General features: G+C 44.4%; 1 protein-coding gene across 2 annotated transcripts in view; it reads left to right on the forward strand.

Moving 5' to 3' along the window:
* The window catches only part of npc1 (Niemann-Pick disease, type C1), a 55,814-nt gene that overhangs the window by 28,947 nt on the left and 8,391 nt on the right, over positions 1-18,476 (forward strand). Inside the window, exons 19-25 of one of the 2 annotated variants that reach the window (XM_070896879.1) lie at positions 503-618; positions 1,162-1,291; positions 3,090-3,290; positions 4,148-4,379; positions 5,182-5,295; positions 5,380-5,542; positions 11,799-12,275. In XM_070896879.1, coding sequence (XP_070752980.1) covers positions 503-618; positions 1,162-1,291; positions 3,090-3,290; positions 4,148-4,379; positions 5,182-5,295; positions 5,380-5,542; positions 11,799-11,878 — 1,036 coding nt within the window. In that variant the 3' untranslated portion in view covers positions 11,879-12,275. Of the gene's footprint in view, positions 1-502; positions 619-1,161; positions 1,292-3,089; positions 3,291-4,147; positions 4,380-5,181; positions 5,296-5,379; positions 5,543-11,798; positions 12,276-18,476 lie in introns of those variants that run through there. The other variant, XM_070896883.1, reaches the window with a different exon arrangement.

Consider the following 18,476-nt stretch of genomic DNA (forward strand, 5'->3'; position numbering starts at 1 on the left):
TCTTGCCACATAGCAGACAAATTGTACAAGCACCTGTGGTGGGCACTGTATTCTGACTTGTCCCAAGATGTAAATTTAACGTGAGAATTTTCCCTCTGGTGGAGGGTGTAGAGAACATCTAGCGCCATTCACCTGGAAATATTCTGGTCTTTGATTTGTGTCTTAGGATGTTTTTAAACCAGAATGACTGGGGCCAATTTGTATCAAACTGTAATCCACATAACTGAAGTCTCTGGTACCATTCTGGTAAATCCTCAGCCTTGACATCCTAAAGTGCCCAATATACCAGCTGGGACCCAACTGGTGATTTATAAAAGTTTATTGTAACTTACCCTACTACACTCTACCTCCATTTTATAAAGCCAAGGATCCCATACATTAATTTTTAAACAACCATGCCAACTTGTCTTGCCACTGAGATTTTCCACAACTTTTATGAATTAATTTGTGCTGTTAAGTCCAGTGTTTTCTTTAACTAGTTTAACTATTCAATTTCCCTTAGTACAAGAATTGGTTTCCCACCATCATCGTGGATTGATGATTACTTTGACTGGGTGAAGCCACAATCTACTTGCTGCCGTGTCTACAATGGTTCAGAGAAGTTTTGCAATGCAACAGGTGACTGCACTGTTTGAATTGGTTGCCCAGTTAATCGGACAAACAGGTAGAAGTGGGACAAGATATGGTAGATCGAGAACTTTTTTTCTTGTAGGTGGGAGAATCCACTCTGGAGAGGGGGGTGGGGTCAGAACCAAGGGACATGACTTTAAAATTGGAGCTAGGCCATTCAGGGGTGATGGGAAGCACTTCACACAAGGTGGTGGAGATCTGGGGAGTGGGGGGGGGGGTCATCCTACGTAGTCTGCTGATGTAGATAGAATAGGTGGAGTGGCTTCTGGAACCCAGGGTAGATTTGGCCAAGGTTTCTGATCCTTGATGCCATTTTGGGACCTTCTCCTGGAACTGAGAATGAGCACAGGCCAAGCCTTGCCTGTAATGGAGAGGATTCTCTCTGGTTGTATAACCTGCTAGCACTTGCTGCCCAGGTATGCAAAAGTTCTCTGGAGGGAGGTGGAAAGACTGGTGTAAGGATTCTGCCACAACTTCAGAAGTTTCTTGGATAGGAGAAAAAATTAACTTGTTCATTCTCTGTCCTTGTAGTTCATAATCCATTGTGTGTTCACTGTCGTCCACTAACTCGCGAGGGAAAACAAAGACCCTATGGAGAAGACTTCATGACCTTTCTCCCCATGTTTCTGTTGGACAATCCAAATTCCAAATGTGGCAAAGGGTGAGGAGCTACAATCCTTCTGGCTTCAAATGCCAAGATTAAGGAGTGTTTAATGGACTTTGTTTTAATAGTTAATGACACTTGAGCAAGGCCACTGATTTAGTGACCTGGAAATCTAAATCTGAAAATACCATTTTACCATAACTCTCAGCTTTGAAAGTTTATCTGCTCCATGGGCACTGCTGGTTTTGGAAGCCTAGATGTTGCCTATTCAATCCATTTGTTTGGAGAAACTCTCCTTCTACTCGTGCATGTGTCCCTGTGACTTGCCAGTTTTGCTGTTTTGACAGCTGCAGGTCATGTAACACATGATCTATTATAACCAGGCATGTCTTTCTGAATGCACCTTCAATAGGCACAAGGACTGGCTGGAGCTAAGCTGTCTGCTAATTGGATGGGTTTATTATGGCACTGCTGTAAAGCAAGTCTGTAACCTGTTTGTTGCTCCCTACTGCATCCTGTGCTCCATTAGAGGCTAATGACTTACACAGACTTTAAATATTCAGTGGATTTGCTTCTACAATACATAAAAAGAAAAAGATTAGTGAAGACAAATGTAGGTCCTTTTACAGAGAAATGGCAGAATTTTTAATGGGAACAGGGAATGGCAGAATGTCTTCACGGAAGAGGGAGCAAATAACGTCCCAGAAATGCTAGGGAACCAAGGGTCTAGTGAGCAAGAGGAATTAAAGAAAATGATTATTAGTAAGAAAATAGTGCTGGAGAAACTAATGGGACTGAAGACAGATAAATCCCCAGGGCCTGATCTGCATCCCAGAGTACTAATGGGGGTGCCCACTTGGCTCGAATCTGGTGCTGGGTTGATTTTATTGGGCTTCGAGCAAGCACTAAGATGCTGGTTTGCTTTACACTCCACTGAACCAGTTGACTTGTCACTGTTCCTGCCTGTCTGCCAGCATCACAAGGGCCGATTGCACTCTTGTAAATAATTGGGCCATTGCATGACCAAGTGTAAATGTTTCTGACTGCAATTGAGTTATTTTGACTCTTGTTCCCATGTAGTGTTTGGTCACTGCAGTGGTGGTTGAGATTTACCAAAACTTTCCCCATTACTTTCTGCCTCCATCTTTTCCTTTTGTGCTCAGCCACTCTAAAGCCACTAATGGGCATGCCTTGGAGCAGGGCCCTGGGTTAGATGGAAAGGATGAAAGGAGTTATGGGAGCAACAGGCAAACAGCAGCATAGGCTGATGGTCGGTCTGCCAGTTCTACAATTCATTGGGTCTGATCATTTCTGGGGTGCTGAATTAGCTCTTCAGGTCAGCTTCAAATATAAACCTTGCTGCATGTGATATGGTGAGCTGCATTGTGTAAAAATATACTTAGTCTTTGACTTTCCACAAGTGGAAAGAAATTTGGTCCTATTGACCAATCTGAAACTGCTCCCACTGCACATCTGTGCTCCCTGCCTTGCTGTTTCCAGTTTAAAAATATTGTCAGCTATATAAATGCAGTGGTCTGCCCCCAATTTGCTGTGGCAGAAACATTCCATACTCCAATGCCTGCATTTCTATAGCACCTTTCTCAACCTCTGGACATCCCATTAGAACTTCTGCAGTATAGTCACTGTTTTTCCACTAACTTCTTCCTTGCACTATTTTTTAAATTGACCTTGTCACTGAATATTCCCCTGATGGTGGGTTGGGCAGTTGTATGGGAATTGGAATACACTTCTGTTGTGGTAGAGAAATTATTGACCGGGGAATGGTATGTAAAGTCAATAGGGGAAAAAAAAAGTACTTGAATGATTATCTGCTAACCAACTTTCTATTCCGTAGTGGGCATGCAGCATATGGCTCAGCAGTGAACTTGATTGATAACAATACGGCTGTGGGAGCCACTTACTTCATGACTTACCATACAGTGCTGAGAACATCTGCTGACTTCATTGCTGCAGCCAAGGAGGCACGCATTCTAGCTCAAAACATAACCGAATCCATGGGCATTGCGCTCAAAGGCTATCGTGTCTTTGCATACAGGTAATGAACTACTCCCTCACAGCAAAGCTTTTTTAAAATTTGCAAGTGATAATTTCCCAATCTTTTGGTGGAAAGGAAGGCATCTATAAATGTACAAGAATTTTGTGTATTTTATACTAAGTCACACTTATCCTAGTAATGGAGGCTAGTTTAATATCAATTAGACAATTTATGATCTGTTGGCAAGTAGTTGGACTGGAAATGGGAGTTGGTGGTAAGTCACGGGTAGCTTGTCAGAATGGGGCTGTTCATTGTGTCTGGGGAAACCATTGGAGGAGATGGTCTGTGACTGTTCTACTGGATTAGTGGTAGTGCACATAGATTGCTGTCCCACAGAAGGAGCATCTTGAGGCTTTGAGCAGGTGTTGCATTTACATGGGGAAGATTGGAGGGGGAATGGAAGAAAAATACCCCAGCTGGTTCAGGAGGGGAATTGTTGGGAGATGGGCATAGTGTTCGGGAGAGTGGGTGGTGGTGAGCATCAGTAGCATAGACCAGTTGGGCTGAACCATGTAATCTCTTTCCCAAGGGCTCCCACTTCCTTGGCTATCTTCATACCCCTACCTCTGTCCACTGTCACTAAGTGATATAACCGATCACAATACCCCCTCAGTTTTATCTCTGTTCTAAAGCATCAAATGTTATGTTGGGTCAGTGTGCTTTGTGTTCTGTTTGATTGCCAGCCTCTAGTATTTTGTAATTTTAAATGCTAACCCACGTTCTTGGGAATCTTGTTTAGCAAATGCTACATGCTAATATTGGAATTGTCTTCTGACAGAAGGTCACTGACCTGAAACATTAACTTTCTCAGCAGCATTCTGTTTTTATATCTAATGTTGGAATTGTGTTTTGTTTAGTGTGTTTTATGTATTTTATGAACAATATTTCACGATTGTGGACGACACCATTTTCAACCTCTGCATGTCACTGGGAGCTGTGTTCATCGTGACTACAATCCTGCTGGGCTGTGAGGTGTGGTCTGCTGTAATGGTTTGCATCACTATTGCTATGATCATCACCAACATGTTTGGAGTTATGTGGTTGTGGAACATCAGCCTTAATGCAGTCTCGCTAGTAAACCTTGTGATGGTAAGTCCCTTCTGTCTGACTTGCTGCATTTACAAGCTGCCCTCTATAGTGGCTATAGCTAGTATTTTTCCAATGCACAGGGTAGGGGAGAGCACCTACTCCTGGATGCTTGATATTCAAGCTCAATTGGGCTTGTATTTTAACAAGAATTGAATTTTTTTTTTAAAACTAGCTGTCCCCTGGGAATTTAGAATGCAGCATTCTGTATCTTGTACTTTTGTGATCAATTGTGATTTACCTTTTACCAGTGTGGAGAGGGACGGAGGTTAGATTTATGTCACATCTCTGCCAGTGGAGAGCTCCTGCAGTAGCTCATCCTGCAGGGTCCTAGTAAATGTGGGCATGTGTCGGTTTGATCCCTCGCTCCTGTGGTGTTTTCTCCTTCCCCCACATGTGCTTTGTGCCTCTACCTTTTTTACCATCAAACGCTTGGTTTTAATGTCCCTATTGCTCACCATTTGTTGTCTTCTTTCAACCAGTTGTCCTCAATTTGTTTCTCATAACTCAACAACTCGTGCTACACTTTAATTTGCAATTATTGCGTTTGCCTCCAGCTTGCGCTCACCATCACTTTATGCAGGTCTTTGGCCTTCTGCACATCCTCTTAATCTTGACCTGTAATATTGGGCCAGAGTTGAAGGGTGTGGAAAGTTTGTTTATGGTGTTTCTAGGAATGTGCACTGAGCTTATTCCTGATTCTGCAAATGGTGCTGTAATAGTTTCTGACTTTCAGTTGAAGAAATGTCTTGCCATCTGCAACAATAGAATGGATATTGATTTTTTTCTTCTTAATCCCTTGTAGTGTTGTGGTATTTCAGTTGAGTTCTGTAGCCACATAGTTCGAGCATTTTCTGTCAGTATCAAGAAAACCAGGGTGGACCGTGCAGAGGAAGCTCTGGCAAATATGGGTAGTTCGGTAAGTAACCATGTGGCAGCAGTGTGTGTGTGTATATAATATCAGGACCTGGGCTCATATTTCTCTCTATCTCTCTATCTCTAGGTATTTAGCGGTATCACACTGACTAAGTTTGGAGGTATTGTGGTCTTGGCATTTGCCAAATCCCAGATTTTCCAGATCTTCTACTTCAGGATGTACCTGGCAATTGTGCTTTTGGGAGCTGCTCATGGCCTCATATTCCTTCCAGTAATGCTTAGTTATATAGGTAAGATTGTTACAATCCAGTCTTTTTATATGAAAGCAAATAACTCTCTGATCTAAACTTTATTTTAAATGCTTCATTCATTTAGCCATTCTGGCTGGAGATGGTATAGGAAGGAGAGCTTTAGTTTCGAGTTATTGGGACCGCTTCTGGGGGAGGTGGGACTTGTACAAGCTGGATGGGTTGCACCTCAACAGAGCAGAGACCAATACCCTTGCAAGGGGTTGCTAGTGCTGTTGGGAGGGTTGAAACGAGCTTGGCAGGAGGATGGGAACCTGAATAGATTCAGTAGGGAGGGGAGTAAAGCTGGAATTAGAAAGCAAAAATAAAGTGCATTTGAAGGACCAAAGATACAAGCAGGAAAAAACAAATTTAAAGGCTATCTAAATGCACATCGTATTAACAAAATAGATGAATTGATGGCACACATGGGTATGATCTGATGGCAATTAGAGATGGTTGCAAGGTGACCAGGACTGGGAACTAAACATTTGGGGGTATTTGATGATCCAGACTGGAACTGGTGGGGTAGCTGTTAATAAAGGATTCAATCACTAACAGTGAGAAACAATGTTGGCTCAAATGATCACACAAACTGTTTCAACATCCTGGAAATAAGGAATAATAAAGGGAAAGCCACTGGTGGGTGTAGTCTTATCAGCCCCCTAACAGTAGCAACTCTGTTGGTCTGAGCATAAACCAGGAAATAGTGGACTTCTAAAAAGGAACAGCAATAATTGTGGGTGATTTTAACCTCTCGGACAAATCAAATTGGTCAGGATAGTCTTGAATGCCTAAGAGATGGGTTCCTTGAGCAGTATGGGGCAGGTTATCTTCAATCTGGTCCTGTGTAATGAGGCAGGATTAATAAACAATCTCCTAGCGAAGGATCCCCTTGGAATGGGTAATCATAGCATGGTTAAATTTCAGATTGAGATGGAGGACAAGTTGGATTTCAATCCAGTGTATTAAACTTAAAGGTGAGGGCAGAGTTGGCTAAAGTGGGCTGGGAAAATAGATTAGTGTGGGATGGTTGAGCAGTGGTAGACATTTCACAACTCCATATATTTGAGGAGGAAACATAGAAAATAGGTGCAGGAGTAGGCCATTTGGGCCTGCACCACCATTCAATGAATTCATGGCTGAACATGCAACTTCAGTACCCCATTCCTGCTTTCTCACCATACCCCTTGATCCCCCTAGTAGTAAGGACTACATCAAACTTTTTTATATATTTAGTGAATTGGCCTCAACAACTTTTCTGTGGTGGAGAATTCCACAGGTTCACCACTCAGTGAAGTGTCTCCATCTTGGTCCTAAATGGCTTACCCCCTTATCCTTAGACTGTGACCCCTGGTTCTGGACTCTCTCCTCCCTTCCTCCTGCCCCCCTCACATTGGTAACATTCTTCCTGCATCTAACCTGTCTAAACCAGTCCATTTTAAACATTTGAGATCCCCTCATTCATCTGAACTCTTGAATACAAGCTCAGTTGATCCAGTCTTGATAGGTCAGTCCCACCATCCTGGGAATCAGTCTGGTGAACCTTTGCTGCATTCCCTCGATAGCAAGAATGTCCTTAAGTTAAGAGACCAAAACTGTACACAATACTCCAGGTGTGGCCTCACCAAGGCCCTGTACAACTGTAGCAACACCTCCCTGCCCCTGTACTCCAATCCCCTCGCTATGAAGGCCAACATGCCATTTGCTTGCTTAACCCCCTGCTGTACCTGCATGCCAGCCTTCAATGACTGATGTACCATGACACCCAGGTCTCTTTGCACCTCTCCTTTTCCTAATCTGTCACCATTCAGATAATAGTCTCTCTGTTTTTACCACCCAAGTGGATAACCTCACATTTATCCACATTATACTTCATCTGCCATGCATTTGCCCACTCTCCTACCCTATCCAAGTCACTTTGCAGCCTCCTAGCATCCTCCTCGCAGCTCACTGCCACCCAATTTAGTGTCATCTGCAAATTGAGACTACATTTAATCCCCTCGTCCAAATCATTAATGTACAGTGTAAACAGCTGGGGCCCCAGCACAGAACCTTGCAGAAAGAGCCATCTGTGGCTAAAGACAGTATCCAATTTAACAAGAGCATACAAAGTGGCCAAAACTAGTGGGAGGACAGAAGATTGGGAAGCTTTTAAAAGCCAGCAAAGAATGAGTTTAAAAAAAAAAAATACTTGAAGGGAAGAGACTAAGTAAAGTAGCACAAAATATAAACTGATTGGCTAAATAAATGTTGGTCCCTTGGACAAGACTGAGGAATTAGTAATGGGGAACATGGAGATGGCAAACTCTGAACAAATTTTGTATTAGTCTTTACAGTAGAGGACACTAACAATATTCCAACAGTGGATAGTCAGGGGCTATAGGGAGGAACTTAACACCATCATAGTCACTAAGGAAGTGGTACTAAAGGCACAGAAATCCCCTGGACCTGATGGCTTGCATCAGCAGCAGGGATAGTGGATGCATTGGTTGTAATTTACCAAAATTTCAAGGAGGTCTCAGCAGATTGGAACACTGCAAATGTAATGCCCCTATTAAAGGAAACCAACAAAGCAGGAAACTATAGACCAGTTAGCCTAACATCTGGTTGTGAAAATGTTGGAGTCCATGATTGAAGAAGCAGGACACTTGGAAAAGCATAACTCAGTCCAGCAGAGTCGGCATGGATTTATGAAAGGGCAGTCATGTTGACAAATTTGCTGGAATTCTTGGAGGGAAGGACTGAGTTAAACATAGCCAAGTTTGCTGACCATACAAATGGGAGGAAAAGCAACGAGTGAGGAGGACACAATCTGCAAAAGGACAGACAGGCTAAGTGAGTGGGCAAAAATTTGGCAGATGGAGTATAATGTTGGAAAGTGTGAGGTCATGTGTTTTGGCAGAACAAGTTATTTAAATGGAGAAAGATTGCAAAGTACAGCAGGACCTGGGGGTATGTGCATGAAAGTTAGTAAGCAGATACAGCAAGTGATCAGGAAGGCCAATGGTATCTTTCCCTTTATTGCAAAGAAGATGGAGTATAGAAGCAGGGAAGTCTTGCTACAGCTATAAGTATTGGTGGTCACACCTGCAATATGGCATGCAGTTTTGCTTTCCATATTTACAAAAGGATATACTTGGAAGCAGTTCAAAGAAGGTTCATTAGGTTGATCCTGGAGATGAGGGGGTTGACTTGAAAGGTTGAGTAGGCTGGGCCTCTACTCATTGGCATTCAGAAGAATGAATGAAATGTATAAGATTACAAAAGTAAACTAGCACAAAACATATAGTAAAAGCTTTTACTGATATAAAATGGAAAAGAGTGACTAAAGTAAATGTTGGTCCTTTAGAAAATGAGAAGGGGGATTTAGTAATGGGAAATGTGGAAATGGCTGAGTCCTTAAACAATTATTTTGCTTTGGTCTTCACAGTGGAAGACACAAACCATGCCAAAAGTTGCTGGTCACAGGAATGTGGGAAGGGATGACCTGGAGACAATCACTATCACTAGGGGGGGGTAGTGCTGGACAGGCTAATGGGACTCAAGGTAGACAAGTCCCCTGGTCCTGATGAAATTCATCCCAGGGTATGAGATGGTGGAAGTTATAGCCGATGCATTCGTTATAATCTACCAAAATTCTCTGGACTCTGGGGAGGTACCAGTGGATTGGAAAGCAGCTAATGTAACGCCTCTTTCTTTAAAAAGGGGCAGACAAAAGGCAGGTAACTATAGGCTGGTTAGTTTAACATCTGTAGTGGGAACATGCTTAACTATCATGGAAGAAATAGCGGAACATCGAGATAGGAATAGTGCAATCAAGCAGATGCAACATGGATTCATGAAGGGGAAATCATGTTTAACTAATTTACTGGAATTCTTTGAGGATATAACGAGCATGGTGGATAGAGGTGTACTGATGGATGTGGTGTATTTAGATTTCCAAAAGGCATTTGATAAGGTGCCACACAAGGTTACTGCAGAAGATAAAGGTATGCAGAGTCCAAGGAAATGTATTAGCCAGCCAATTCTCTATCCATGCTAACAAAGCAGTGAGTCAGGATAAATGGGTCTTTTTCAAGTTGGAAATCAGTTAGTGGTGTGCCACAGGGATTGATGCTGGGACCGCAACTGTTTACTAATGACCTGGAAGAGGGGACAGAGTGTAGTGTGACAATTTGCAGATGACACAAAGATTGGTGGGAAAGTGGGTTGTGTAGAGGAGAGGCTGCAAAGAGATTTAGATAGGTTGAGAATGGGCTAAGGTTTGGCAGATGGAATACAATGTCGGAAAATTAGGTCATCCACGGGGGGGGGGGGGGGAAGAAAGGAGGAGAAGGAAAGAGCAACAGTAAAAGGGAATATTATTTGAATGGGGAGAAATTACAACATGCTGAAGTGCAGAGGGACCTGGGGGTCCTTGTGCATGAATCCCAAAAAGTTAGTTTGCAGGTGCAGCAGGTAATCAGGAAGGCGAATGGAATGTTGGCCTTCATTGCGAGAGGGATGGAGTACAAAAGCAGGGAGATCCTGCTGCAACTGTATAGGATATTGGTGAGGCCGCACCTAGAGTACTGCGTGCAGTTTTGGTCACCTTGAAGGATATACTGGCTTTGGAGGGGGTACAGAGATGATTCACTGGGCTGATTCCAGAGATGAGGGGGTTACCTTATGATGATAGATTGAGTAGACTGGGTCTTTACTCGTTGGAGTTCAGAAGGATGAGGGGTGATCTTATAGAAACATTTAAAATAATGAAGGGGATAGACAGGATAGAGGCAGAGAGGTTGTTTCCACTGGTCGGGGAGACGAGAACTAGGGCACAGCCTCAATCCAGGGGAGCCAATTTAAGAGTTGTGAAGGAATTTCTTCTCCCAGAGGGTTGTGAATCTGTGGAATTCACTGCCCAAGGAAGCAGTTCAGGTTAGCTCATTGAATGTATTCAAATCAGATTTTTAACCAATAAGGGAATTGAGGGTTATGGGGAGTGGGCGGGTAAGTGGAGCTGAGTCCACGGCCAGATCAGCCATGATCTTTTTGAATGGCAGAGCAGGCTCGAGGGGCTAGATGGCCTACTCCTGTTCCTAATTCTTGTTATGTAAGATTGAGGGGGGGTTGACAAGGTGTCTGTAATCCCCTGGACTATAGGTTAAAAGGTGATTTTGAGCTTTTTAGGATTTTTTTGAAGGAATTGATAGAAGTGAGGAACACTCAAAGCAGTAGATGCTGGGTCTCAATTTTAACTGACAGATTTTTCCTCCCCATGGATATTGAAGGATATGGAGCAGAGTTAAGATACAGATCAGCAGGATCTGATTGAATGGCAGGACAGGCACAGCTGAATAGCCTACTCCTGCAGCCTGAAGAGAAGCTAGGCTATTACAAGCACCTTTGTACAATTTCCCAGCCTGTGGATGAGACTAGTTTCCACAGAAGTAATTACAGGTCAATTAAGCCCCACTCAGTGAAGCTGCTGAATGCTAGTCTTCAAGGCCAGAGCATATCAGCAATGCCACAAGATTGAGAATGGAGTGAAGCCATTTTCTAAATGTGCTCAACCTGAGCCTTATGCTGAAGTGTGGCTCCATGTAACCAACTGAGGCATTGTTTAACTTTCTACACTAGCAGACAATTGTAGTTTGAACATGTGAAACAGGAATAGGCCATAACAGCCCCTCGAGCCTGCTCCGCCATTTAATCTGATCATGGCTGATCTGATCATGGACTCATCCACTTCGTCGCACGTTCCGCATAAACCCCCTTACTCCTTTTGTTTAAGAAACTGAATAAATTTATTCAATGTCCTAGCTTCCACAGCTGAGGCAGTGAATGCCACAGATTATAAGAAATTCCTCCTCATCTCAGTTTTAAATGGGTGGCCCCTTATTCTAAGACCATGCCCCCTAGTTCTAGTCTCCCCATCAGTGGAAACATCCTCTCTGCATCCACCTTGTCAAGCCCCCTCAATCTTATGTTTCAATAAGATCACCTCTCATAATTCCAATGAGTAGAGGCCCAACCTCCTCAACCTTTCCTCATGTCAACCCCCTCATCTCCAGAATCAACCTCGTGAACCTTCTCTGAACTGCCTCCAAAGCAAGTATATCCTTTTGTAAATATGGAAACCAAAACTGCATGCAGTATTCCAGGTGTGGCCTCACCAAATGCCTTTGAGCTCATTGATTCTTGACTTGCATTCTGCATTCAAGTTGAAGATTTTATACTATTTTTTAAAAAAAAACTATTGTCTTGTGTTTAGGACCATCTGTAAACCGAGGGAAAGTTTCTGCTCTGCACGACCAGTACAAGGGCACAGAACGGGAGCGACTGTTGAAATAACCCAGCATTGACCAAGTGCTCCAGAACCACAGAATCTGAAGCAATTCAAAGGATTTTGAACTACTGCCTTTGCAGTTTAATGCAGAAATTTCTTTGGTACTTTGAACTCAGGAAATTGGCTAGTTTGCTACAGCACAGACGGCTTTATTTATTGAAGGTTCCTGACTGGTTCCAGATTTATTGCATTAGTAATATCTTTTAACTGGCAGTTCAGCAGAGAAGTGGATGTGTAACTAGTAATTGCAAAGCTAGTTTACACTTTCCAGTTGACAAGTTAAAAGAATGATGCTGGGAAGTGACACTAATGCATACTTTTAATAAATGCCAAAAATTGTATAGATTTTTTATGGTCTTTTTATAATTCACATTTAATAAAGTTTAGACATTCAATAACAAATGATGCATTGCTTTTCTTTGCTAATAGTGCCAACAGTTCAGTCAGCTATGGGTGTCAACTGCTTGTTCACTAAAAAGGCTTTTGAAATGGGAGATGTTCTTTACAATGCTACCCTAAAATTTAAAATAATTCACATTAATGGTGCTAAAGTACAATGTATTCCATTTAGTGAAGTTGATCTCTGAGCCAAGAAATCCCCTTTCACAATGATGTAAAAGCCCAAAGAACAGACATGCCATTTATTTTTTAAAACCTGTTACAATTCAAGGCAGGGGAGTGAGAATGCTTCCCAGTGCAAACTTGCAACTGTTGCACAAGCTCCATCCTATCTGAAGTAAGGATGTCCTTAACTTGGTATAAATGTCATTTGATGCTGCATAAAAAGGTAAGGCAGATTGACCAATTGCAACTTGAGCTGGCTTAAAAGCTAATGTGGAACACACTTCCTCCTGAAACGAGTCTTTAAATCTAAACCTGAGGAATTGGTTAATTTTTTAAATTGCCACTTTTTTAAACAATTTACCCAAATCTCTGGAGCTAAAACATGTTTTAAAACTTTGTATATTTTTCACTGCCTAGAAGCTAGCTATCGCAGGGAGGAAAATAAAACTTGCATTTATATTGCCTTAGGCCCTCCGGACATCCCAAAGTGTGATGAAGCCCCGTCAGTTGTAATGCAGGGCAACTTGGCAGCCAAACTGCACAGCAAGCTCCCACAGGGTAAATGACTAGAGAAGCTGAGATGCTGGTTCAGGGATAAATATTCACCAGCTCACCACAAAACTCTGCTCAGTGCTGTAGGAATTTTTTTGTGCCCATCTGAGTGGGCAGATGAGACCTCAACACTGGATCCAAAACAAAATAGGAAAGTAGAATTGTGATCCTGTTCTTGACTAAATACTTAGTATTATGTAAATACACTTCAAGTTGCAATTTGTAATGTGAATTATTGTTCATTAAAGACTGCTACTAAAGGAATCTCATCTGGAAAACTCATTCTTTCCTGGTCTCATGAATTGTGGGTGGTCACTCCAGCACTGTCAGTGAGGTATGGCAGTGATCGTCAGTGGGAACCAATGCTTATTCTCCCCACCCGACCACCAGTTGTCTTCAAAGCACGCCTGGTGTGAAGTGAGCTTCCTTGTAGCCTGATTCCTCTGTTCGAAAAACTTGCAATGCTGTTCTACACCACCTTCATCTCCAGTCTCTTGCTGTATCCAGGAATTTCCCGGCCGATATAATGTCACTGCTGCCAAAGCTTCAAATAAACCGCAATGCACCCAGAACCTGGTGTTTGGACAGTAAAACTTCCACAATCTCATCATTGGGTGTGGAGAGTCGCTGCAATAGTGACAGGGGAGAGCTTGTATAGAGGAACATCCAACACACATACATAGCCAAGTTGATCATGTTGCCAACCAAGTACAATCTGTGCTGTGTAGTCAATGTCACCTCTGCCTTGCCAACATGAATTCTGGATTTCAAGTTGTGATCAGATTAGGCGATGCTACCACAGCATTGAATAATGAGTCAGTCTCTGCTGGTCTCTGTTCCACTTCTGGAGAGCCAGGTGGGAGACTCTCCCTACCAAAAGACAGGTGCTCAACACTTTCATTGGCCCCAGTGTCTCTAAAGCCACAGCTGAATTTTTGTAAGAGGCTTAACCAATATCTGAATACGAGCAAACCAGGGCATTGCAGCAACGCTCCTGTAACATGACCTATTGTGGGTATTGGTGGCATCAGTCCCTAACCCAGCAGGAGTCCGTCGAGGGAACTATTAATGGTAATAGGTAACCAAAAGTGGGAACTCTTGTATCCGTGGCAACATGTTACTAGAAATCTTTACTCTGGTTGGACACCCAGAAGAGATTTTGTCTGATCTGGGGGTGTTTTTTCTAAGTTTATAAATGGAACATTACATTGTGTACAATATTCAAAGCCTTGGGCCCATTACTGAAGCACTTAGTTTGAAGCAAGTGATGTACTTCGTAGGTCAGCGAAGGGAGTATAACACCAGACAACGAGGCAACTGGGGCACAATGTCTGCTGAATAAAAATTCTAATTTTAGCCCGAGTGCGCTAATATTTGTTGCTTTCATTGATATTAAATTGATGGGGATTTTGCCCTGAGCAAGAACATTGATGTTGGTGCGTCTGTCCTGCCAGTGGCTTTGCAGTATCTTGTGGAGGCAGCGCTGGTGGTATTTCTCCAGTGACTTGAGGTGTCTACTGTACATGGTCCATGTCTCTGAGCCATACAGGAGGGCGGGTATCACTACAGCCCTGTAGACCATGAGCTTGGTGCCAGATTTGAGATCCTGGTCTTCAAACACTCTCTTCCTCAGGCGACTGAAGGCTGCGCTGGACATCGTCCTCAATGTCTGCTCTTACTGACAGTAGGCTCCCGAGGTATGGAAAATGGTCCACATTGATTTTGATAAGCGGGGGGCAGTGCTGTGTGGCAGGATTAGGTTGGTAGAGGACCATTGACCATGCTCGATCAGCTGCTGGGCGGACCACATTGTCTGCATATCTGACACGAGACTCCCAAAGCAAGCGCTCTACACAGCTTCGACATGGCAAGCAAGTCAAAGGTTTTTGACAAGGTCCCACAAGAGATTGGTGTGAAAAATCAAAGCACAGGGGGTAATAAACTGATGTGGATAGAGAACTAGTTGGCAGATAGGAAGCAGAGATTCAGGATAAACGGGTCCTTTTCAGAATGGCAGGCAGTGACTAGTGGGGTGCCGCAGGGCTCAGTGCTGGGACCCCAGCTCTTTACAATATACATCAATGATTTGGATGAGGGAATTGAGTGTAATATCTCCAAGTTTGCAGATGACACTAAACTGGGTGGCGGTGTGAGCAGTGAGGGGGACGCTAGGAGGCTGCAGGGTGACTTGGACAGGTTAGGTGAGTGGGCAAATGCAGTATAATGTGGATAAATGTGAGGTTATCCACTTTGGGGGCAAAAATGCAAAGACAGAATATTATCTGAATGGCGGCAGATTAGGAAAAGGGGAGGTGCAACGAGACCTGGGTGTCATGGTTCATCAGTCATTGAAAGTTGGCATACAAGTACAGCAGGCAGTGAAGAAGGTAAATAGTATGTTGGCCTTCATAGCTAGGGGATTTGAGTATAGGAGCAGGGAGGCCTTACTGCAGTTGTACAGGGCCTTGGTGAGGCCTCACCTGGAATAGTGTTCAGTTTTAGTCTCCTTATCTGAGGAAGGATGTTCTAGCTATTGAGGGGGTGCAGCGAAGGTTCACCAGACTGATTCCTGGGATGGCAGGACTGACATATGTGGAGAGACTGGATCAACTGGGCCTTTATACATTGGAGTTTAGAAGGATGAGAGGGGATCTCATAGAAACATGTAAGATTCTGACGGGACGGGACAGGTTAGATGCAGGTAGAATGTTCCTGATGTTGGGGAAGTCCAGAACCAGGGGACACAATCTTAGGATAAGGGGTAAGCCATTTAGGACTGAGATGAGGAGAAACTTCTTCACTCAGAGAGTTGTTGATGCCAGTTCATTGGATATATTCAAAAGGGAGTTAGATATGGCCCTTGCGGCTAAGGGGATCAAGGGGTATGGAGGGAATGATCAGCCATGATCTTATTGAATGGTGTTGCAGGCTCGAAGGGCTGAATGGCCTACTCCTGCACCTACTTTCTATGTTTCTAAGCCCGAGGTGGGCAGAGGAATGCTTCAAGGACACCCTCAAAGCCTCCCTGATAAAATGCAACATCCCCAATGACTCCTGGGAGTCCCTGGCCCACGACCGCCCAAAATTGAGGAAGAGCATCCAGGAGGGCGCTGAGCACCACGGGACCCATCGCCGAGAACAAGCAGAAACCAAGCGTAGACAGCGGAAGGAGCGTGTGGCAAACCAGACTCCCCACCCACCCTTTCCTTCAACCACTGTCTGCCCCACCTGTGGCATGTGACAGAGGCTGTAATTACCGTATTGGACTCCACTTTTAGAGTGGAAGCAAGTCTTCCTCGATCTCGAGGGACTGCCTATGATGATAAATTGAGGATTTAATTAGTGTCAGCTGTGGTTCAGTGGGTAGCACTGTCGTCTCTGAGTCAGAAGGTTGTGGGTTCCATTCCCACTCCAGGAACTTGAGCACAAAGAAATCTAGGCTGACTTTCCAGAGCAGTGCTGAGAGAGCGCTGCACTGTTGGAGGTGCCATCCTTCGAATGAGTTTGCCCTCTCAGGTGGACGTAAACGATCCCATGGTGCTACTTCCAAGAAGAGCAGGGGCGTTCTCCCCGGTGTTCCTGGCCAATCAACATCACTAAAACAGATTATCTGGTCATTATCACATTGCTGGTTGCGGGAGCTTGCTGTGTGCAAATTGGCTGCTGCGTTTCCCACAATACAACAGTGACTACACTCAAAAGTACATCATTGGCTGTAAAGAGCTTTGAGACGTCCGGTGGTCATGAAAGGTGCTATATAAATCCAAGTCTTTCTATGTCTAAAGGTGCACCGAGACAGAATAGGTTAGTAAATGCGGTTATGGAACAACCTCAAAAGCAGTGTTTTTCTTTGTATGTTTCTCCTGAAAAAGACAGCCCAGTATATTATATACAGCACAGAAACAGGCCATTTGGCCCAACCAGTCCATGCTGGCGTTAATGCTCCACTCGAGCCTCCTCCCGCCTTTCCTCATCTAAATCTATCAGCAAAACCCTCTATTCCCCTCTCCCCCCTCGTGTTTATCCAGCTTCCCCTTAAATGCATCGATACTATTCAGCTCAACCCCTCCCTGTGGCAGCGAGTTCCACATTCTCACCGCTCTCTGGGTAAAGAAGTTTCTCCTGAATTCCCCATTGGATTTATTGGTAACTATCTTATAGATGGTCTCTAGTTATTTTCTTCCCCAGAATTGGAAACACTCTGGGACCAAAACTCCCCCCCCCCCACCGCCCCTCCCACGCGAAGCGGAGTGCACATCACCCGTTTTGAGTGTTTCTACCACCGTACTGGTTGAGGTCGTCTCTTGACGAAATTCCTCTCTTTGTTGCTTTTTATTATTCGGATCCAGGAGTCGCTCTTAATGGGGGGGTGGTTACGCAGCGGTGGCAACACGAGAGGGACCGAAATTGTGGGCAGTTCGCCATGGCTGCCGCGCTGACATCATCACAGCGCCGTCTCACCATTTAAAGGAGAGAGCCTCCGCCATCTTTAAGCTTCGATCCACTGGGCTACCAGGGAGGGTTTTGGCCGGGCCAGCGGCCTGGCACCCAAGAGGGTCAAGGCTGCCCTTTGGCGGCCCGGGTGAACCCAGGGGCATAATTTTCCGGGCCGACATGCTAGTCGGCCGACAAAACAAAAGCATGGCGGCAGCGGCAATGCACCGTCCCCTTTAAGGGAAGCTGCACCACCATTGCCGAAGGCTACAGCCTTACTGGACCACCGGGAAAAAACAGGTTTTGGTACCGGCGGGCGTGCCGAAGATTTTCACGGCGGGATTTCGGCCGTCAGTGGGTAGATCGGTGGTGCACACTGTGATGACGCACTTGACATGGATCGGCAGTAGCGGAGAGGTGGGCACGGGAGTGGGATAACACGGGAGTGGGATAACACGGGAGTGGGATAACACGGGAGCGGAATTTTGATCACGGCGGCCGTTACACGAAAAGTCGGTAATGCTGCTCTCCATTTTGAGATTTACCGACCGCACGGAGTGGGACTGAGGTTAGATTTATGTCAGATCTCTGCCGGTGGTGGCTTATCCTGCAGGGCCCTGGTAAATGTGGGCATGTGTAGGTTCGGTCCCTCGCTCCTGTGGAGTTTTGTGCTTTGTGACTCTACCTCGTTTGAACCCGTCCCTGTTGCTCGCTCCATTTGTCTTCCTCTTTCAACCAGCTGGCCTTAACTAGTTCCCCCTTCGCCCAATTTAGTTTCTTGAAACTCAATGACTCCTGCTACTTTAAAAAAAAATCTGCAATGATTTGCCTTTGCCTCCAGCTTGCTCGAGCCAGGTCACTTTATGCAGTCTTCTGTGCTCAGCCTCGTAATCTTGACCCGTAATATTGGGCCAGAGTTGGAGGACAAGGGTGTGGAAAGTTATTTATGGTGTTTCGAGGAGTATGCAGTGCAGTGAGCATTCATCTCCCTGATACTGCAAATGGTGCTGCAATAGAACCAGTTCTGGATGAGCAGAAATTTTCTCCACTTAA

The sequence above is a fragment of the Pristiophorus japonicus genome, chromosome 1 (assembly GCF_044704955.1).
Source record: "Pristiophorus japonicus isolate sPriJap1 chromosome 1, sPriJap1.hap1, whole genome shotgun sequence".
Classification (NCBI taxonomy): Eukaryota; Metazoa; Chordata; class Chondrichthyes; family Pristiophoridae; genus Pristiophorus; species Pristiophorus japonicus.